Source organism: Chiloscyllium plagiosum, chromosome 3 (assembly GCF_004010195.1).
Source record: "Chiloscyllium plagiosum isolate BGI_BamShark_2017 chromosome 3, ASM401019v2, whole genome shotgun sequence".
NCBI lineage: Eukaryota > Metazoa > Chordata > Chondrichthyes > Orectolobiformes > Hemiscylliidae > Chiloscyllium > Chiloscyllium plagiosum.
The window spans coordinates 10,975,716-10,999,131 of NC_057712.1; the positions used below are offsets into that span (position 1 = coordinate 10,975,716).

The following is a 23,416-nucleotide window of genomic DNA, read 5'->3' on the forward strand; positions in this document are numbered from 1 at the left end:
TTCAGGGATGTGAGATTAGATGCATTAGTCAGGGATAAATGTAGATTAGTAGGGGAATGGGTCTAATGGGTTACTCTTTGGAGGGTTGGTGTGGACATGTTGGGCTGAAGGGCCTGTTTCCACACTCTAGGGATTCTATAATAGCAGTTCTAGTTTCAGGCTGAAAACAAATCAAAGAATTGGAAATTGGATGCAGCAAAAGTTGTAGTGAAAACATGGGGTCTTTAATTTTCATAAGAGCCGAGTAAAGCAAATTTTTGATATACATTCTCATTTTTGAAGCTGTTTGCTCAGAATATAACATTATTCCCATGACCGTTCTTTACTATATTTAGGGAAGGCCTTCATCATCAAGCACTTATGAAGTTATGAATTTTGGATGAACCTTTAAACTAATGATAGGTATCACAAAGATTGTAACATTTATCAGAATTAAGCAACTTAAATATTTGAAATAACAATTGAAAGATAAAGAAATCTTCCATTATTAATATCCTAACACTGGACATAATGCATATTTAGGACATTTCTGATTTACTTGATTCAGTCTGACTGTGGAACTAAATAACAATTCAGCATATATAATCTTTCATTTATCAATATTTTTGCTTTACGCACCAACCAACTCTAATCTATTCATTCAGTCAGAAATTTGAGCCATCTGTTAAAATAGTAGAAATATCAAGATTAATCTTACAAACCTATGATTTGGAGATGCCGGTGTTGGACTGGGGTGTACAAAGTTTAAAAATCACACAACACCAGGTATAGTCCAACAGGTTTAATTGGAAGCACTAGCTTCTGGAGCTTTCATCACCTGTTGAAAGAGCAGCGCTCCGAAAGCTAGTGCTTCCAATTAAACCTGTTGGACTATAACCTGGTGTTGTGTGATTTTTAACCTTATAAAGCTATATTTTCCTTATGAACCTTTTAGGCAGTTGACAGTATCTTGTCAACAATATCCATAAGAATTGTTTATTTTTTTTTCTCAGAATTATCTTATATTGTGATATACATACCATTCTGGTCAGATTTGTCTTATGTTCATTAGAATTCATTACTTCATCAGAACTTGCATTGAGTTTAAATGAACCTGTTGCTTTGACTGCAAAGAAACAATGAAAGAAATATCAGTTTTTTAAAATGACTATTTTTGTTGTCAAACAGAATTTAGGCAGAATTTGCATGTCTCAAATTCTTGACCCCATTCCACAATCTGAGTAACAACAAAATTACTTGGTTCATAATTATATGCTTGCAATATTTATCTGGGGCCAACTCCATCCAGAACAACTGGGAGTTTCAAACCATTAGACCAATCTGGAAAAAAATCAAGTATTGGTAATGGTGACCATGCAAGTAAAGAATTGTTGTAAAAACCTATCGGGTTCACAAATATCCTTTAGGGATAGAAATCCAATGCCCTTACTTAGTCTGGTCTATGAGTGATCCCTGATCTACAGCAGTATGATTGATACTTAATTGCTGTCTGAAATGACCCAGCAAGTAACTCATTACCACCTTCACCACTTAAACAATTAGGGATGGTCAAAATGTGCTAGCCGTCCCTGTAATGTCCACACTCGTGAATTTATGTATCCCTAAAAAGAAAATGTAGTGAAATGTGTTTGAACAGAGTTTGCTTTTGACTCTCCTATCAGAGAATCCAAAATTAGGGAAAGGCTAAGTAATTGAAATTCTTTTAAAACATTTCAGTCATGCTTCTGTAAATGGAAGAGTAGAACCATTGGGAGAAGGGGGAGGAGTGGGGAGTGAACCTCCACCACAGTTCTGCTCATTGGCCATGATATTGGCAAATGTTTTTATTTTAAATGGGGTATCCTTTGCTTTTTTGCCATAGTGTTTTCTTAAAAAATCATTCACGGGACAAGGGAGTCGCTGGTTAGACAGCATTTATTGCCCACCCCTAATTACCCAGAGTGCAGTTAAGTGTCAGCTACATTACTATGGGTCTGGAGTCATATGTAGGGCAGACCAGGTAAGGATGGCAGTTTCCTTCCCTCTAAAGGATATTAGTGAACCAGATGGGTTTTTCTGACAATCGACAGTGGATTCATGATCATCTTTAGATTCTCAATGATAGGACTATTGCCTTGAGTATTGACAATTAAGGTGTGCTCTAATTGGTGTATCTCATGCCATTAATAGATTTGATAGAAAATAACTATATTTCCTGGGGTTTTGAAGTGGGGTTGATTTTGGGACAAGGGGTCATAACCTTCAAATTAGAGAAAAGCCATTTAGGAGTGATGACCAGAAGCACTTTTTCAGACAAAGTATGGTGGAAATCTAGAACTCCCTCGCTAAGATGCAGCAGCATGGTGGCCCAGTTGTGAGCACTGCTGCCTCACAATGAAAGGGATTGGTATTTGATTACACCCTCCGGCAACTATGTGGAGTTACACGTCCTTCATGGGTTTCCTCTGGGTGCTCTGGCTTCCTCTCTACAGGTAAAAACAATGACTGCAGATGCTGGAAAACAGATTCTGGATTAGTGGTGCTGGAAAAGCACAGCAGTTCAGGCAGCATCCAAGGAGCAGTAAAATCGACGTTTCGGGCAAAAGCCCTTCATCAGGAATAGGGCTTTTGCCCGAAACATCGATTTTACTGCTCCTCGGATGCTGCCTGAACTGCTGTGCTTTTCCAGCACCACTAATCCAGAATTCCTCTCTACAGTTCAATGATGTGCAGGTTAGGTGAATTGGCCATGGGAAATGCAAGGTTACAGGGATAGGGTAAGGGAGGTGAGTCTGGGTGGAATGCTTTTTGGAGGATGGGTGTGGACATGATGGACTGAATGGACTGCTTCCACGCTGTAGGGATCTTATGGAAAACCTGCAGTTTTGAAATGTCCAATATTGAGGCCTTGTTTTACTATTTCATGGAATCTAAAAATGTCCAGTGCACGTTGCTTATCCCTAACTCCCTTGAGAGTCAAGTCACAAGTGACCAGATTATAGTCGAACAGGTTTATTTGAAATCACAAGCTTTTGGAGTGCTGCTCTGAAAGCTTGTGATTTCAAATCAACCTGTTGAGCTATAACCTGGTGATGTGTGACTTCTGACCTTGCCCACCCCAGTCCAACACCTCCACATCTTCCCTTGAGAAGGCAGTGGTAAACTGCTTTCTTAAACAGTTGCAGTTCATTTGACATAGGTCCAAAAGCAATGTTGTTGGGAAGATTTATGATAATGTTCAGTCAGAATACTTGGTTATGAAACCAAGGCAGATTATAGGAGTTGAAATGTGAAGCCACTAGCATTTAATTATTGGTGAACTAGGCTTGAATTGCTGAAGGGTTTATTTCTGTTCCCATGTTCTTATGGTACGGGGCTCAAGCCAGAAAATTCCAACAGAAATTCATTCCCACAGAGTTTGATAGCACTGAAGGAGAATTCTATGAAAATATGGTCCAAATAATCCCAGTACTTATTACTATTTTTTTCTAAGTATTACCATTAAGCATTTGAAGCTTTTCAGGGGTTTGTGGGATTTAGATACATTGGGGGAACGGGCAAGTGCATAGCAGATGCAGGATCATGTGCATAACCACAGTTGTCCACTTGAGTTGGAAAATCAGAATGACAGAGTATTGATTGAGTGGCGATAGATTGGGAAAAGTTAATGTGTAAAGGGGCCTGGTGGTCTTTGTACACTAGTCATTGAAATTTAGCATACAGGTGTAGGAAGGATTTAGAACCATAGACTCATAAAGCAAGGAAGCAAGCCCTTTAGTCCAACTTGTCCATGCTGAGTTTCTCAAACTAAACTTGCCCCACTTGCCTGCATTTGGTCCATGTCCCTCTAAACCTTTCCCATTCATGGATCTGTCCTCGCATCTTTTAAATGTTGCAACTGCACCTGCATCTACCACTTCCTCTAGCAGTTCATTCCACATACGAACCACCCATTGTGAGAAAAGTTGCCCCTTTGGTCCCTTTTAAATCTTTCTCCTCTCCCTTTAAAAATATGTCCTCTTGTTTTTGAACTCTCCTACCCTAGGAATTCACCTTACCTATACTAAGCAAGCAAAAAATATAATGGCCGTGATTGGAAGAGGGTTTGAAGGGGAGTTTTACTGCTAACTGTACAGGGCCTTGATGAGATCACAGCTGGAATATTGTGTACAGTTTTGGTCTCCTTACCCAAGAAGAACTGTACCTTCCATAGAGAGAGAGAATGCAGTGAAGATTCAGCAGACTACTTTCAGGAAGCTGTAAGTTTGTAATATGAGGCGAGATTAGGTCCAGTGGGCTGTATTCACTGGTATTTAGAAGATTGAGTTGGGTCTCATTAAAATATATCACATTTTGACAGGGTTGGACAGAATGGCTGCAGGGATGACATTTCTTATGACTGGGGCGGGTGGTGGTGGAGGAGGGAGGGGGTACAGGGAGCAATTTAGAATAAGGAGTCATGTTCTCAGGATAGGCGAAAAGCTGTTGAAGTAAGGAGAAGCTTTCACTGACAGGACGATGAGCCTGCAAAATTCTTTACCACACAAGGCTGCGATGGCTGAACCCCTGAACAAGTTTATGAAAGAAACAGATAGATGTCTAGAGGCAAAAGATGTCATGAGTTATAGGAAGAGAGCGGGAGGATGGTATTGACATAGAGGATGAGTCATGATTATATTAAATAGCAGTATGGGCTCTCTCAAGCACTACTTGCTGATGAGTATTCCCTGAAAAGTTCACCATTTATTCCACAATACTCCCAACATATCCCTTAAAGATGGTAGAAAAGACCTTTGGACTAGGAGGTCACTTAGTCACTGCAGAATTTCCAGTCTCTAACCTGGTCTTGTAGCCACAATATTCAGGAGGTTGATCCAAAAGTAAAATGTTTTAAATATATTTTGCATTCTCTCTACTTCAGAAATATTTGCATGGAAGCATATAACATACCACAAACTTCACTCTAGTCTGAATAATACAGCCTCAAATAAAATCAACATGGGAGTTGCCATGATTAATTTAAATGTCAGCAAAACAGCTCATTGTGTGAAGGTTTGATAAAATACAAATCTTGTTTTTTAAAAAAAATACTAATCTTGTTTGTTCATGATATATTTAGATATTATTCTTTGTTTACCAAAAACGCCTACTCTCTGGCCAAACACGATCAATGTTTTGGATAACATATTTTGCATACTGACATATTGTGAAGCAATCTGCACTATATCTGCAAATATGTTATTGAACAATGTTTTTTCCTGGATACTTACAATTGTTATTGATTGCTGATACTGCGAAGCTTTTTATAAAATATAACTCAGGTTCAAAGTGAGCTCGAAGCACAGACAAATGAATAAACAGCATCAAGGCTTCAATTTTAATGTTTGAGAAGGCAAAATTTGAGTGACCCATTTCCCCTGGGTATAACCCTCATTGACGAGGCAGCAGGGTGTTGGAGCCTTAACGCCAGTGGTCAGTCAATGCTATTTTGAGCCTGTCCTGCAGTTTGATGGGTGAGGCAGTGTCTGAAATAAATGGCATGGCTCTTTTAGCTTTTGTGTGTCATGACTCACCAGTTAGCACAATGGCTGACAGATCTGAAACAGCCCAACACTTGAAAATTGCAAATTATTTTTGTCAGGATCAGAAAGTACGAATACTGTTCCATAAATAACGTAGCTCGCTGCTGCTTGGAGCTGGACCTCTCTCATCAGTTTATGCAATAGTAGTAGATTTGCCAACTTAAAGTACATTTAAGTCATCATTGGACAAGCATATGGACGTACATGGAATAGTGTAGGCTAGATGGGCTTCAGATTGGTATGACAGGTCAGTGCAACATCAAGGGCCGAAGGGCCTGTACTGTGCTGTAATGTTCTATGTTCTCCATCTTCCACCTCCAGGGTTTCATTCACAGGACAAAGGCGTCACTGGCTAGGCCAGCATTTATTGCCAATCTCAGGGGGCAGTTAAGAGTCAATCACATTGTTATGCATCAGGAGTCACATGTAGGCCAGACCAGGTAAGGATGGTAGTTTCCTTCCCTGAAGGACATTAGTGAACCGCATGGGTTTCTTCCCTGACAGTCAGCAATTGTATCATTAGACTCTTAATTCCAGATATTTAAAACTGAATTTAAACTCCATCATCTGTCACAGCAGGTTTCGAATCCAGGTTCCTAGAATATTACCTAAGTTAGCAATAATACCATTAGACGATTGCCTCCCCAAAATTAATATATTAATAAAAGATGGGCTTGATATCGATCTCTGAGTAATTGATCATCACATAGGAATCATGCAGTCGGAAGGGGTTTTATTAGGAACTGGAAGTCAGTAATCTGCAAGGTTGCTGACTATGAAGTGAGGAATTCAGACTAAGAGCCTGCTGGTGATTAGATAGACATTGATGCACCTGGGGAAGACAGAGACAATCTATGGAGAGAGGTATGCTGGGATAGCAGCAACCCATATGGACTTCACACCTAGGATGCACTGGCCCATACAAATTGGGTTTGGGTTCCATACAACTGGCAAACCCCCGCTATGCAGATGGGATGGCAGCAAACTCAAATAGATCACAAAAATGCCAAGGATTGAGGAGGGGCACTTCCTTGCACTGTTTTTTGGAATGGCTTACTCAATAAAAGCTGTGTTATTAAAGCTAACAAGAGTTCAAGACCCACTCCAAAAACAAAAAACAACTATGTGCATTTGTAAAGCTGCTTTAAATGCTACAAGGTACGGAAGCATGATCAGCTAACATTTGACAGAAAGCCAAGTAAGAAGTTATTAGGTTTGCAGTACAAGGGTTTGACCAAGGAATAGATTTTGAGCAGAAGATTGGAAGAGGAAATGGAGGTTTAAGTAGGGATCTGAAGAGTTTAAAGCACAATTGAAGCCAGATTTGGAGCAGAATCTGAGGGCTCTGAGCTGGAGGAGGTCACAGTGAGGGAGGTGCGAGGCAATGTCAGGCTTTGAATGCAAGGATGTATAGTTTGGAAGTGTTGACAGACAGCAAACCAATGTAATCAGCGAGTATAAGAGTAGCAGGCGATGATGTGAAATAGGATGTGGGCAGCACACAAACGTGGGGAAGTAAAAAGCCAGTGGCAGCTGGCAGGTCAGCTCTGAGAGCTTTGGCACAAACAGCATTGACCACGTTGTTCCCATGTCAGTATACTTCAGGGCAACATTGTAAGAAGTGTTGTCTTTCAGATGAGCGATTAACTGCATATTGATCTACTGCTTGTGTTTGCATTTTAAGCAAATGCAATATTCAATTTCCAGCGAGGGGACAGCCTATTGGTATTATCACTGGACTGTTAATCTAGAGACCCAGGTAATGTTCTGGGGACCCAAGTTTGAATGGTGGAGTCCAGAACTAGTGGGCTTAGGTTTTTAGGGTGAGAGAGGAAAAATTTAAAAGGGATCTAAGGAGAAACATTTTTCATGCAGTGGGTGGTACATGTATAAAATGAGCTGCCAGAGGAAGTGATGGATTTAAAAGACATCTGGATGGGTATATGAATAGGAAGGGTTTAGAGGGATATTGACAAAGTGCTGGCAGATGGTGGAATTTGAATTCAATAAAAACCTGGAATTAAGAGTCGAATGATGACTGTGAGTCCATTGCAAATTTTCAGAAAAGCCTATCTGGTTCACTAATGTCAATTAGGGAAGAAAACCTACATGTAACTTCAGGCCCACAGCAATGTGGTTGTCTGCTAACTGGCCTCTGGGTAATTAAGTTCAGGCAATAAATGTTGGCTTAACCAGTGATTCCCACATCCCACCAATAAATTAAAACAACGCAGTTTTTAAAAGTATGTTAAATAGATGTTACAAAACTATAACATGGACTTTCAGCTCAGTTGGGCTTCAGAATGAGGAATTTTAAATACAAATAGCCACATTTTCTACTTGTAAAAATGCTCACGACAATACAACAATCTAGCAAAGATACCTTTGTCAAGTTATTTGTCTATCAGACGGATGTTGTGAAACTTGAAAGGGTTCAGAAAAGATTTACAAGGGTGTTGGCCAGGGTTGGAGGATCTGAGTTACAGGGAGAGGCTGAATAGGCTAGGGCTGTTTTCCCTGGAGCGTCGGAGGCTGAGGGGTGACCTTGTAGAGGTTTACAAAATTATGAGGGGCATGGATAGGATAAGTAGACAAGGTATTTTTCCTGGAAGGGGGGAGTCCAGAACTAGAGGGCTTAGGTTTTAAGAGTGAGAGGGGAAAAATTTAAAAGGAATCTAAGGGGCAACTTTTTCATTCAGCGGGTGATGCCTGTATGGAATGAGCAGGCAGAGGAAGTGATGGAGGCTGGTACAATTGCAGCATTAAAAAGGCATCTGGAGGGGTATATGAATAGGAAGGATTTAGAGGGATATTGGCAAAGTGCTGGCAAATGAGACTAGATTAGGTTAGGATATCTGGTCAGCATGGACGAGTTGGACCGAAGGGTCTCTTTCTGTGCTGTACATCTCTATGACTCTACGACTACTTTATTTTTTCCACTGTTGAATTATCTTTATCAAGTGTATGGAAATTATAAACTAGTACATCATTTAACTTTTATTGAGAAAACAAAACCAATTTTGAGACTTGCTGAATTTCATAGTGAAGGAATACCTAGATTTAAAATAAACATATTTTTCATTTCAAATGTTTTTCTTTGCTGCTCAAAGAAATGAGTGAATTACCTTTCTTAGTTAGAGTTTTGATATTTTCTGGACAGGATCCAATTCCATTCATATAATGATGACTACAGTTAGACTCACAGGATGTTTCTGACGATTGTGCACTGTATGTCATTTTTTCCTGCCTGTCTTCATCAAAGCAGATGCATGTTGCATTGTTGTCAAAATAATTACATTCTAAACAAATACAATAAACAGCCAGTTACTAAAATTGTGGCACATCTTGAAACGTTTTGAAAAAAAAATTATTATGGCAGTATGAAATTCGATCAAAAATGTTAAGATGACTAGTCAAAACCCTATGATTCTAGAGATATTTTTAACCCTTGATTCCAGACATGGAATTAGAGAGGAGTGCTACAGAGATGAGCTAACTGCAGATATAAGAACAACGAACAAAGGAAATTACAGCACAGGAACAGGGTTTTGGCCCTCCTAGCCTGCGCCGATCCAGATCCTCTATCTAAACATGCCACCTGTTTTCTAAGGATCTGTATCCCTCTGCTCCCTGCCCTTCATGTATCTTTCTAGATACATCTTCAATAGTACTATCGTGCCTGCCTCTACTACCTCCGCTGGCAACGCATTCCAGGCACCCAACCCCCTCTGTGTGAAGAATTTTCCATGCATATCTCCCTTAAAACTTTCCCCTCTCACCTTGAACTTGTGCCCCTAGTAAATTGAGTCCCGCACTCTGGGAAAAGCTTCTTGCTATCACCCTGTCTATATCTCATGATTTTGTAGACCTCCCCCCCTCAACCTCTGTTCTTTCTAATGAAAACAATCCTAATCTACTCAACCTCTCTTCTTATCTAGTACTCTCCATACCTGGTGAACTCCTCTGCACCCTCTCCAAAGCATCCATATCCTTTTGGTAGGTGGTAACCAGAACTGTACGCAGTATTCCAAATGTGGCCGAACCAAAGTCTTATACAACTGTAACATAACCTGCCAACTCTTGTACTCAATACCCTGTCTGATGAAAAAAAGCATGTTGTAATGCCTTCTTGCCCACTTTATAGACCTGCATTGCCACCTTCAGGGTACATTGGACCTGAACACCCAGATCACTCTATATATCAGTCTTCCCCAGGGCTTTTCCATTTACCATATAGTTTGCTTTTAAATGGGATCTTACAAAATGCATCATCTCTCATTTACCCGGAATGAACTCCATCTGTCATTTCTCTGTCCAACTCTCCAATTGATGTATATTCTATTGTATTCTCTGGCAGTCCCTTTCACTATCTGCTACTCCACCAACCTTAGTGTCATCTGCAAACTTGCTAATTAGACCATCAATACCTTCCTCTAGATTTATGTATATCACAAACAACAGTGGTCCCAGCACAGACCCCTGTGGAAAACCACTGGTCACAGTTCTCCATTTTGAGAAACTCCCTTCCACTATTACTCTCTGCTTCTTATTGCCCAACCGGTCCTTTTTTTATATAGCTAGTACACTCCGAACCCCATGCAACTTCACATTGTCCACCAGCCTACCATGGGGAACGTAATCAAATGCCTTACTGAAGTCCATGTATATGATATCTACAGCCCTTCCCTCATCAATCAACGTTGCCACTTCCTCAAAGAATTCTATTAAGTTGGCAAGACACGACCTTCCCAGCACAAAACCATGTTGCCTATGACTGATAGGCCCATTTTTTTCCAAATGGGAATAGATCCTATCCCTCAGTATCTTCTCCAGCAGCTTCCCTACCACTGACATCAGATCACAATTCTATAATTACCTGGAATATCCCTGCTACCCTTCTTAATCAAGGGGACAACATTAGCAATTTTCCAGTCCTCAGGGACCCCCCCCCCCCCCCCCCCAGCTATTTCCTCTCTCACTTCCCTCAGTAACCTGGGATAGATCCCATCCGGACCTGGGTCCACCTTATTGCTATTTACAATACTCAACACTTTCTCCCTCCTTCTGCTGAATTGACCTAGACTAATCAAACATCTATCCCTAATCTCAAAATCCACCATGTGCCTCTCCTCAGTGAATACTGATGCAAAATGCACATTAAGAATCTCACCCATTTCCTCTGACTCCATGTATAACTTTCCTCCTTTGTCCTTGTGTGGGCCGACCCTTTCACTAGTTACCCTCTTGCCGCTTATATGTGAATAAAAGGATTTGGGATTTTCCTTAACCCTGGGGATATTTTATGACCGCTTCTAGCCCTCTTAATTTCTCATTTCAGATTGGTCCTATATTCCCGATATTCTTCCAAAGTTTTGTCTGTCTTATGTTGCCTAGACCCTATGTAAGCTTCCTTTTTCCTCTTAGTGAGTGTCACAATTTCACCTGTCATCCATGGTTCACTAATCTTACCATTTCTATCCCTCATTTTCACAGGAACATACCTCTCCTGAACTCTAATCAACCTCTTTTTAAGAGCCTACCACATATCAAATGTGGATTTATCTTCAAACAGCTGCCCCCAATCCACATTCCTTTGTTCTTGCTGAAGTTTGGATTGTTGCCCTTCCCCCAATTTAGCACTCTTACTTCAGGACCACGCTCGTCTTTTTCCAAGAGTATTCTAAAACTTACGGAATTGTGATCATTATTCCCAAAGTAATCCCCTACTGAAACGTCAACCACCTGGCCGGGCTTATTCCCCAACACCAGGTCCAGTATGCTCCTTCCTGAGTTGGACTATTTACATACTGCTCTAGAAAACCTTCCCGGATGCTCCTTATAAATTCTGTTTCGTCCAGTCTTCTAACACTTAGTGAATCCCAGTTAATGCTGGGGAAATTAAAATCTCCTATCACAACCATCCTATTGCTCCTACATCTTTCCATAATCTGTTTACATTTTATCTCAAGCTCCCTGTTGGGAGGCCCCAACACTGTTAGCACACCCTTTCTATTTCTGAGCTCTGCCCATATCTGCTCACTACTTGAGTCCTCCATAGTACCCTCCTTTAGCACAGCTGTGATATCCCCTCTGACCAGTAATGCAACTCCTTCACCCCTTTTACCTCCAGCTCTATCCTACCTGAAGCATTGATACCCTGGGATATTTGGTAAATTCAATGGCTGTCAGAGATACTGTCTGGGACTGATGGGATGAAATACGTAAAGGTGTAAAGGAACTTTAAAGACATTGGAGTGTGAACTCTTGAGATTACAAAGATAAGGGGCTGACAACCCTTCCTCAACAGCAAGCTCCTACCTACTCCTGCGTGAATTACATCCCAAATAGCAGACATATTTTGTGCTTTCCTTTCTGAAGAATACATGACGACAGAGGTTTTAAAGCCAGCTTTAATTCTACTGGGGTATGTTAGTGGGATTGAATGTTTTTGTCTATACTAGCTTGGGTTCAAGCATTAATGTGCTGTGTAGGCCACTGACAAAGACCTATCCCCTAGTCATCTATGCTGCAGGTAAAGACCACCTCTCACTCTGAGTGCTAGAAGTCAGCTTGCTTTGCCAGACTTAAGAGAAATGGGACAACAAAATGACCCTGTCTCATCCTGAATCAATTATTCAACCACCATTGTCAATTCTACCAAAAAATTCCATTGCAATGACCATAACATTCAACTATCTGCTCCTGGCCGGCAAGGTGGCACAGTGGTTAGCACTGCTGCCTCACAGCGCCAGAGACCTGGGTTCAATTCCCGCCTCAGGCGACTGACTGTGTGGAGTTTGCACGTTCTCCCCGTGTCTGCGTGGGTTTGCTCCGGTTTCCTCCCACAGTCCAAAGATGTGCAGGTCAGGTGAATTGGCCATGCTAAATTGCACGTAGTGTTAGGTAAGGGGTAAATGTAGGGGTATGGGTGGGGTTGCGCTTCGGCGGGGCGGTGTGGACTTGTTGGGCCGAAGGGCCTGTTTCCACACTGTAAGTAATCTAATCTAATCTTAATAATAATTCATACACTATTCAGATTACTTGTTTTGTTTTAATGTTTAATCTTTTTGAAACACCTCTTATTTCTAATCTGTGTATGTGTATGTGCTACTAATTCTTTTCATGTATACTAATTAATAAACTCTTTGTTAACTCAAGAAAACCTGGTTAAATTCGAATATAGGTTCATTTGAGTCTAGGGGAAACATTTTCACAAAAGAAGGGAACCACTCTTGAGTTAATCATGTTGAAATCAACCAAAAAGGTGGGTGATTAAAGATGGGGAACCTGTTTATCGTCTCTCACCCAGGGGCTTACTTTCAAGGTACACCCCCCCCCCCCCCCCCCCCCCCCCCCCCTGCAAGTATTACAAACCAGGGACACTCGTCCAGCTTCTGTGGGTAACAAACAACATGATTGACTCTTGAAAGCCCCCTGGGGTAAGCAATAAATGCTGGCCTAGCCAGTGACACCCTTATGCCATGAATGAATTTTAAAAATATATATAATTTTCTACAATGAAATAATTCTCTCTGCCAGATATCGCTTGCTGTCCGATTTTCCAAATTATGCGGGGAACCTGCTAGTGAATTAGTGGATAGGAAAAAGTACAAGATATCCATGACTAACTTGGCCCCTTTTAAATTTATGTATGTTTGGGATTTAATTTCTGGTTTCCATCATGGTGAAAGATGCTTGAACTGGGATTGGAACCTTTATTAACATTTGAGATCTAATGTCTGCATTTGTTGACTCCCAGATCAGACATCAGGTCAAAGTTACCTCCTATACTGTGTTGCCATGGTGTTTTATTCTGTCTGTTTTTTGAAATAAATATGACACTTTCTCATTTGTTCATAGTTAAAAATGGACAGATAGGAATTTAACCAAATATATTTAGTTGCGAATTAAATATACACATAGAGGTTTAGGGTGTAGCTTTGCTCGCTGAGCTGTAGATTTGATATCCAGACGTTTCATTACCTGGCTAGGTAACCTCATCAGTGGTGACCTCCAAGTGAAGTGAAGCTGTTGTCTCCTGCTTTCTTCACTTGGAGGTCGCCACTGATGATGTTACCTAGCCAGGTAATGAAACGTCTGGATATCAAACCTACAGCTCAGCGAGCAAACCTACACCCTAAACCTCAACCTGAGCTACAAACCTTGCAAAAACAGAGGTAACATAAACATGACAATTTAGTCTCACTGAATTGCAGGAGGCTTTGATGCAGTTTCCAAGAAAGAAACAGTTCCCTTATATTTTATGTGAAACATTTACAGCTGCAAGAGCTGAGAGTGTTTTCTTTTTTGCCATGAGCTGAATCTGATGCCAAGTTCATAAAAGGCCGAAAAACAAGATATTTACCCAATCTGCCACATCGCCACCTCATGATAAATGTTGTCCAGTTCAGTTTAAACTCACTCCCTTACTGCAAATCTCTATGCTAACTCCCCCAACACATACTCCTGCTTTCTCACGAATTTGATTTAATTATGAAGGAATTGGAATTTACCTTCATTCGGTACAACCTGAAATAAACTGAACAAAAAAACCCCCAAAGAATTGCAGATGCTGGAAATCAGAAACAAAAACAGAAATTGCTGGAAAAATACTCAGCAGGTCTGGCAGCATCTGTGGAGAGAAAGTAGAATTAACGTTTCGGATCCAGTGAACCTTTCTCAGGACAGAATGTTCTGAAATTGTTACTAAAATGACCTGAGCTAGAGCAAGCAAACATTTGTGCAATAACATGTGAAAGGTCTTGTCATTCCTATTGTATTAATAGAGCACACCAGTGATTGAATATACTGTACAGTTAGAAGCAACTTATGCAATAATTAATTTTTAAAAACATTGAAACTATCATTTTCAGCAGTGTGTTTATATAGAATAAGGTGTTCTCTTAGTAATGTCTAAATTAGAAGTGACATGTTCTATTTACATCTAAAGTGTCTTGTCGCGTGTCATTAATGGCTCTCAGTTTGCCTATCTCATTGAACTGCTTTCCATCTCATTAATTCTGCAAGAGATCACTTATGGAATTGCACAGTAGGAGAGGTGGAAGTACTTGCCATTGCCAGATTGTCTGGCGTTCATGGACTGGAGGATAAGATGGTGAAGAGAAGGCAGTCCTGCAGATCATTGACGGGTCTCCACACCACTAGACCAAGCCAGCCTAGACCCAGATAGCAGCCTGGGTCAGTGCTGTGCTCTGAGATACTCGTCAGTGCTGGAATAAGCTCAATGCTTTAGCTCTGCAAGGACAACTGCTATTATCTTCTCTCTCTGCAGCCTCACATCAAAGGGCTACCTCACACTCGAACTCTGCCCTGGAGATGCTCCTCACCAAAGCTCGTGGACTTTGTATTGGATGCATCATGTCAACTCAATGGCTCTCATTCACCTCACAATCCCAAACCACTAACCATTCCTGCCCTCTGCACTTCCTACACCCCCACCGCGGGCACACCAACACCACACTAAGTGTGTACTGACACTCAGAGAACTGCCAAAGAGCTGGACAGCCTAGACAGAAGATGATCCTATTAACCACCCTTCAATTACTTTGTTAAAATCCACAGATAAGCAAACCAATAGCAGGCAGGTACATCAGATACAGTCAAGAAACTGTTTTGAAGGGTGGAGAACTCCACCAATGCACTGGTTTCGACATGCATGTGTCTACCTGTCTCCCATTGAGACAGCGTTTGCATTGCTATAGCCATAGATTCTTAGTATCAATGGCAAAGTGAGATTGGTACTTGGGACCTTAGCCTCACTCCAGGCACATCTTCCTCTCAGGGCAACAGAGCAATGCCAGTGGGAGGAGGAGCTACACACAGAATACCCCCCCCCACCCCGCCTAGAAGTTCCCTGTCAGGACACTTCAGCAGTGCATGGCCTCTTTACCTCTACCTGCTATCCCCGACTCTGCCAATAACTAATAAAGTTGCCCACTGATAAAGTTCTTGACCAATTGCCCAAACCTTCAGGACTGAACTTGTACCACAACCAATCCCTGGAACTGTTACCCCACACAACTATCCACCCTCCCCACCTACCTATGTGTAGTCAATCGAACGGTGCTCTGAAGTTCCAGGATTGATCATGGGCCAACCCACTGACATCAAGAATCCAGAACTCCAGCCTATCTGCACCACAGCCAACCCCCTGCACTAGACTCAGATCAACGCTTTGACTGACTGTGTTGTTATATTTGCACATGATGTTAATCTGTCCCAGTGTCACACAGCGACAGATTCACTCTCTTGACTGTTCAGAACACTTGAATATGGCCAACAGCTTGTCTTTCCTTCAATGCTTAAAACAAAAATTCAGGGCACAAAGGCTGACATTCTGTAACTGAACATTTGAGGCCTTGTACGCTGAAAAGCAATGCGACCCTCACAAAGACTGGCAGTCCATAAATCAGTGCTCACAGGTCACCAGGGAGGGAAGAAGTCTAATCTATATTCTTTGCATATTTTGAAAATTTTCAGGTTTGTTCAACTTCATATTTTTGAGGACTCTACTGATTTGAGGTGGTAATGATCAATTAACCTGAGCAGTAACCTTCTAATGGTGTTCAACAACCAGAATAATGTCAGTGGTGAGTAAGCCACAAGTCTCTCTGAAACAATTAATCAGCCATTAGGCCAGTAACTAGGTTAATTAGGAGATTAAAAATTAGCATTTCATTATGTATTAATTGACTCGTTGTCTTATTATATGTTCTTGGCTGACAAGACAAAGATGTTTAAAAGCATGCCCTGGGGAACTGTAATGATGCAGTGGTAATGTTCAAGCTATTGGACTAAAAGTTCCCTGGCTCAGTCTCTCCTGCTCCTGTAACAAAGTCTCTGAAAGTTGATTAGAAAGTAAACAAAAGAATGTCCTGAACTTCAGACATCAGATACATATTCCACAGCTGCCACATGTACTTGCTTAACTGCAAGTATACAAGGAAATGATCAGTGATAAGTAAGGTGAAATAACTTCACAGAAGCCAATATTCTATCACCAAGTCACCCTTTATTTCTACATGAACAGTTCTTGACTTTAGTGCCTCTTCAGAGTCAATTGTCAGAGAGACAGTATCACTGACATTCCCTTTGTTATCTGTCAGCCATATTAATAGTCCCCAATCAAGGAACTCATTCTGTGAGGCCCAGCTGTGTGATTTTCCTCTACGTGTTCTGGTTTCCTTCCACAGTCCAAAGATGTGCAGGTGAGATGGATTGGCCATGCCAAATTGCCCTGTAGTATCCAGGGATGTGTAGGCTAGGTGGATTAGTCATGGCATGTATGGGGTTATGGAGGTTGGGTAGGGGGCTGGCATTTCTACTAACACCTCAGAGGTTTGCAATCATCTGGTCTCAGATGTATATGGTATTAGGCCACTAATCAAGTAAGGACTCTAACATTTTTAATATTATCCACAAAACTAACTCCCATATGCCACTAGTTTTAAGTTCAAATTTTTAAAAAAGTATATATAAATTACACCTTTCATCACACTGGTAAACAATCAGTTTTTAATTAGGAGTCACAACTGTATTAGATTAGATAAGATTACATACAGTGTGGAAACAGGCCCTTCGGCCCAACAAGTGCACGCCAACCCACCGAAGCGCAACCCATCCAGACCCATTCCCCTACATTTACCCCTTCACCTAACACTACAGGCAATTTAGTATGGCCAATTCACCTAACCTGCACACTTTTGGACTGTGGGAGGAAACTGGAGCACCCAGAGGCAACCCATGCAGACACGGGGAGAATGTACTAACTCCACACAGACAGTCATCTGAGGTGGGAATTGAACCTGGGTCTCTGGCGCTGTGAGGCAGCAGTGCTAACCACTGTGCAACCATGCCGCCTACTAATCTCATTTAGGCAACATGCAGTTATGAAAAATGATCTCACCAGTTGTCCTTGCCACATGTTCAAATGAGCAGCTATTATTATAAATTACAACCACGGGTTGTAATCTCCAAAGTGGGTGAATAATCAGGATAGTTTTAACTGTCTGCCTAATTGAAGTTAAGTTCGTCTCCAAAAGTACACAGTTAACAACATTAAGGTATTAGCAGCAATCAATATAACTTACCCTTTACAACGTTAAGATTACTTATAGTGATCGTAGTGTTTGTTCCGGGGACAACAACAAAAGTAGGGAGAACTATTCTTTCCAAAAATGCAGTAACAGTCTTAAAGAGAGTCTTTTCCAAATTCAAATCTGCATAAAAAGTTCCCTCTACATGTTGATTATCTAAAATATGAAAGGAAACAAGGAATGAGATACTCAGTGTGAACATTATGCACAGAAAATGGATACAAAGTTCCTCTTTTGAAGTAACACAAAACTGCCCATTATGAATTGGCAGTACATTTCATTTAAGGAGCAGGAGAATCGACGTTTCGAGCACGAGCCCTTCTTCAGGAATGAGGAGAGTGTGCCAAGTAGGCCAAGATAAAAGGTAGGGAGGAGGGACTTGGGGGAGGGGCATTGGAAATGCAATAGGTGGAAGGAGGTTAAGGTGAGGGTGATAGGCTGGAGTGGGGGTGGGGGTGGGGGTAGAGGGGTCCAATTTCCTCATTTCCCCTCCCCCCACCTTGTCTCAGTCCCAACCCTCGAATTCAGCACCACCTTCCTAACCTGCAATCTTCTTCCTGACCTCTCCACCCCCACCCCCACTCCGGCCTATCACCCTCACCTTAACCTCCTTCCACCTATCGCATTTCCAATGCCCCTCTCCCAAGTCCCTGCTCCCTACCTTTTATCTTAGCCTGCTTGGCACACACTCCTCATTCCTGAAGAAGGGCTCATGCCCAAAACGTTGATTCTCCTGCTCCTTGGATGCTGCCTGACTTGCTGCGCTTTTCCAGCAACACATTTTCAGCTTTGATCTCCAGCATCTGCAGTCCTCACTTTCTCCTAGCACATTTCATTCCCCAACTGATTTTCTTTTCTTTTGAAGTCAGTTACAATTTGATGTAGACACTATCAAGCTTCACTCGTTGGATGTGATCGTCAATTAAGGGTCCATCTGTAGTACAAGTAAGAGATCCAATAGCAATTTCTGTAGTAGACTCTTTATAAGGCAACATCGATCCAACTTGTGTCTTTTACCTCATTGCTGTTTGTGAGGCATTACCATTCGTCATCTTTGACCATGTCACAACTGTCTGGAAATTCAAATTCATTCTTATTGCAATTGCTAATTTTAAAATGTCTTGATGTATTTATTTTATCATTTATTTAAATGAAACATAAAACATGCAAACAGGAAGAAAAATATACTTGTTTATAATTTTTACTACAATTATTGAACCAAATCCTTTTGCATCATCCAATACTATACTACTTGCAGATTATTAGCTGGCAATGGAAATCAACTAAAAAAATGTCCTTGGTCACTAGGCATAATTACATTGGTACTGTATTTTATTTCTTACCATTTGTTGCACTCATGGGCGAATAAATGGAGGGCTGCAAGATAAACAAATCTTCACTTAGAATTGGTTATTCTATTATATCTGCGCTGTGGCTCCACCCTGTAAAACAAAGCATCTGAAGCAATTGATATCCGATCTTTATGTTTCTTGAAACTCAGTGGCACCTGGAGGAAGTAGTTATTTACCAAATGTTTTTAAGGAAAGCAAAGGATAAAGGAGGGCACTGATATAAAGGAACTTGTGCTGAATTACTTGTGCTGATAAATTAAAATAATATCGGATGGATTTTCCAACGAACAGCAGCCGATTGGCACTGTGCTCCCACTTTATCCGAGAAGACAGAGCTCCACAATTCTGGCAAATTCTGATCTTCGCTCCTTCAGTAATAAGGAGCGCACCCTAAATCTAACATTGTGTGGGCGGGTCAGAGCAGACACATTACACCCCCTTTTTTTGTCAGCAGTTGCTATATTCTATGATTTAAATGTTCTGTGAAAGAGTAAGGATGTAAGGTAAGTATGGACTCAGGATGCCAACTAGTAGCCTGCCATGTGGGTAAGAGAGCCACATGGTTAGGTTGCTAGGTGTTAGGGTGCCAGGCATGTAGGGTGTCAAGTTAGTAGGATGCTAGCTGTTATGGTGTAAGGGTGCAAACTAGGAGGGGGTCCAGGTAAGTGATGGAGAAGTTAAGCTAGGCTGGAATGGGAGTAAGAGGGGATGTTATGATACTGGCTATAGGGGGGGCATGGTTTGTCAAGTCTAAGAGCAGGGGTAGATAGAGAGGAAGAGGGTATGGCATGTCCTTAGTGGGGAAAAGGGGTTGTTAGGTCCAGGGGAGGAAGATGGTGTTGGTCCTGCAGTTGAGAAAGTTAGGGTGTTGGATCCAGTGGCAGGGGAGGGAGCTGTAGACTCTTAGAGTCATACAACATGGAAACAGATCCTTTGGTCCAACTCATCCATGCCAAACAAGTTTCCCAAACTAAACCAGTCCCTTTTGCCTGCTTTTGGACCATATCCCTCTAAACCTTTCCTATTCTTGTACCTATCCAAATATCTTTTAAATGTTATAACTGTACCTGCATCCACCACTTCCTCTGGCAGTTCATTCCACACATGAACTGTGTGAAAAAGTTACCCGTCCCTTTTAAATATTTCTCCTGTCATCTTAAAAATATGCCCACTAGTTCTGAACTCCCTTCCCCTGGGGAAAAAGACATTTGCTGTTCACCTTATCTATATCCCTCATGATTTTATAAATCTCTATAAGGTCACCTCTCAATCTCCTAGACTCCAATGAAAAAAGCCTCCGCCTATCCAGCCGCTCCATATAACTCAAACCCTCCAGTGCCAGTAACATTTGGAATTGCTGGCTTTTGAAGGGAGTGAAATGTTGGGGAACAGGGTAGATATCCGGTCCTGTGGGGGACAGGGAATGGGTGGTGTGAGGTTTTCACACCCGGCCCTGTGGTAAGAGGGGTTTGTCAGAAATTGGGGTGAGGAGCTAAGGAGGTGTGCCATGGACTAAACACGAAGCATTCATCTATGCAGAGGGTCAATTTTCAGATTGTATGAAGCGATGGGTCCTTTGGAATGAGATGTTCTGGGTAAGGGTCAGGGTAAGGGGGAGGTGTAGGAAGTTTGGGGAAGCTATTGTTAGGAGTCTCTGTGGTAAGTTGGGAGTGGGGAGGGGTCACTTTAATAGTTATCTCGAAGTTAGACCATGAATTTAATTTTCCTAAATAACTATTTACTTAACTGTAGTGGAACCCTCCAGTGTCTCCAATTTGAAAGGATTTTTCCAGAGGGTTCAATGTGCAGAGCAATCAGCCATCAGAATCTGCAATTTCCTGGAGAATTCCCTTGGAGCCTGTTACATCAGGGATTCCACAGGGTCCCAATGCACAACTCCAGTCTATGCTGTAGAAAAGCCTGTCTGGCCATCAGAAAACTCGGATAATTATTTTACTATTTTTCTTCCACTGATATTGATGAGTCTTTGGGGAAAGGGAGCTTCATGTTAAAAAAGAAAAGCTGTCTTTAATGGTGTGGAGAGATGTGATTAAATTAAGTATCTATGCATTTTTATACATAAACAGTTCACGTTCATCAGAATATGGGCTCGATTCATCTCCTCAATCCTGGTAACCTTGAGTGAATGAAGGCAGAGGATTGGTCCCAGATCTCTAGCCCATTTCTCTCCTGTTATCGCAGTTCTCATCACACCATGTTTGACTTATGGTAATAATGTACAGACCATAACATCACGGGATTCAGAACCATATTAACACTCGGAAGACATATATTAAAAAGAGTGATGTCTTACACTTGACCCTTGTGCTGGGCAATACTGGTTTTCCTCAAAATTTGACTGGGAAAGGGGCATCAAAAGACAGTAAGCCGCTATCACAATGAACATCCTTGCCATGGTTTTGTTGTTTGCCTGAAATAAAGAGAAACGTTAAAAACAATAATCTAAAGCTGAATTAATAAATTGGATTTAGCTGTGTGTTGGGGAATGGCGCTGTAAAGATTGGGTGACAAGACGACTATTATCTTATTTTTCACTAGTAAGTACCCCACATCATCTGAGTGAAGGAAGCAATGGGCAGTTGGATAGAAGTGGACTAGAGTGTGTCGGTTGGTGGGATTATACCTAGGAGGTACACAGCACCTGAAATGAAGCAATTGGAGCAGGAGTAATCTTACTGGTGACAAATGTAATGTTCAGGCAGGACCAGTGTGCTGCGAAGTTTAGCAGTGTGCTGCACGTATGAGGAAGGGTTGACATAAGCAGATCTCCTGGATTCAGTTCTTATTTATTAGGTACAATAAGCTTCTGACTGGATCAGCTCTGAAAGGATAACAATAAATATTCCAGGGCATATCAAAGGAGACTGGAAAGAATGCCATCTGCCCTTTAACATGATGCTATCATATAACAGTAAGTCGAGTCAAGCTTTTCAAATTTTTCCACATTTGTTTAGGGCAGAAAACAAAAACAGTACAAAAACCACATGAATGGCAACCGACAGAGAGACAGGAAATGGGATTTGTGAGCAAGTGCAGGAGTGATTAATGAAATCTGCCTTCTATGGCATTGCTGCTGACTTGCTCCTGTATGAAATAAGCATAAGGAAGGATTGCCATGTGCATCATTCTGGTTGCCAGCCTTGAGGATAGCACTGGAACATGCCTGCGTCATTAACCATACCGAAAACAGGCAATGTACCCCTTCATGGATGATGTGAACATCCTGTGGACGTGCTGTGTGCAGGAGGTGAGAATTAGAGATGAGAGTGAGGTGCTGTCAATGGCTGTAATATGTGCTCCTGTTGTTACTCAGCAGAAAGTGATAAAATCTCTGACAATGCTGATTGTTTAGGCACTGGTTACATTAACATGTACACGACACATTGCAGGTCATTCCTCTGTTAAAACTGAAAGAGGCAAAGGTAGAAGCCTTGTTTGTCCTCATGAACTACACACGTCTTTGTAGAAGTTGACAAAGATGTGGCAATCTAGATTGCCCTTACTAATAGATGGGTGGGCAAGTCAATAATGATAAGCAGGTGAAGCATCTGATTCCTGTCCTTATTAATTTCCTTTGTATTTCTTTTATTTATATTTTGATTGTACTTTTTTTCAATGCTGGCAACATTAACTTCTTAGTTATCCTGAAATGGAACAACTGAAATCCTTCTGCAGGCGCTGCTCCCAGATGGTGTTGGGTGAGGGTTCAAGAATATTGCCCGACGATGACAAACTATGCCCAATATTGTTTGACTTGGAGGTGATGGCATTTCTACCATACATCTACACTATGGTATAGTGGGAGGCAATGGCCAAGTGGTATTATCACTGGACTGTTAATCCAGGGACCCAGGTAATATTCTGGTCTGGTTTCAATCCCATGTTGGCAGATAGTGGAATTTAAATTCACTACAAATCTAGAATTAAGAGTCTACTGATGACCATTAATCCATTGTTCATTGTCAGAAAAACCCATCTGGTTCACTAATGCCCTTTAGGAAAGGAAATGGCCATCCTGACCTTGTTTGATCTACATTGTTTTTATTCACTCATGGGACAAGTGTGTCGCTGGCTAGGCCAGCATTTCTTGCCCATCCCTAATTGCCCAGAGGGCAGTTAAGAGTCGACCGCATTGTTGTGGGGTCCAGAGTCACATGTAGGCCAGACCAGATAAGGATGGCAGTTTCCTTCCCTGAAGGATATTATTGAACCAGATGGGGTTTTCCCAACAATCAGCAATGGATTCATGGTCACCATTTGATATTTATTGAATTCAAATCCCATCATCTGCCATGGCAGGGTTTGAAACTGGATCCCGAGAATGTTATCTATGTCTCTGGATTAACAGTCTTGTGATAATACCACT

At 41.5% G+C, this 23,416-nt stretch overlaps 1 protein-coding gene across 2 annotated transcripts in view; it reads right to left on the minus strand.

The window, feature by feature from the left end:
- LOC122540902 (adhesion G-protein coupled receptor F3-like) overlaps positions 1-23,416 on the minus strand; it is an 82,095-nt gene that overhangs the window by 46,640 nt on the left and 12,039 nt on the right. For both annotated transcript variants that reach the window (XM_043677193.1, XM_043677186.1), the window contains exons 2-6: positions 21,344-21,460; positions 19,021-19,054; positions 17,672-17,833; positions 8,687-8,860; positions 1,020-1,105 (exon numbers count right to left, since the gene is read on the minus strand). In XM_043677193.1, the coding sequence (XP_043533128.1) occupies positions 1,020-1,105; positions 8,687-8,860; positions 17,672-17,833; positions 19,021-19,054; positions 21,344-21,445 (558 nt within the window). In that variant the 5' untranslated portion in view covers positions 21,446-21,460. The remainder of the gene's footprint in view (positions 1-1,019; positions 1,106-8,686; positions 8,861-17,671; positions 17,834-19,020; positions 19,055-21,343; positions 21,461-23,416) is intronic.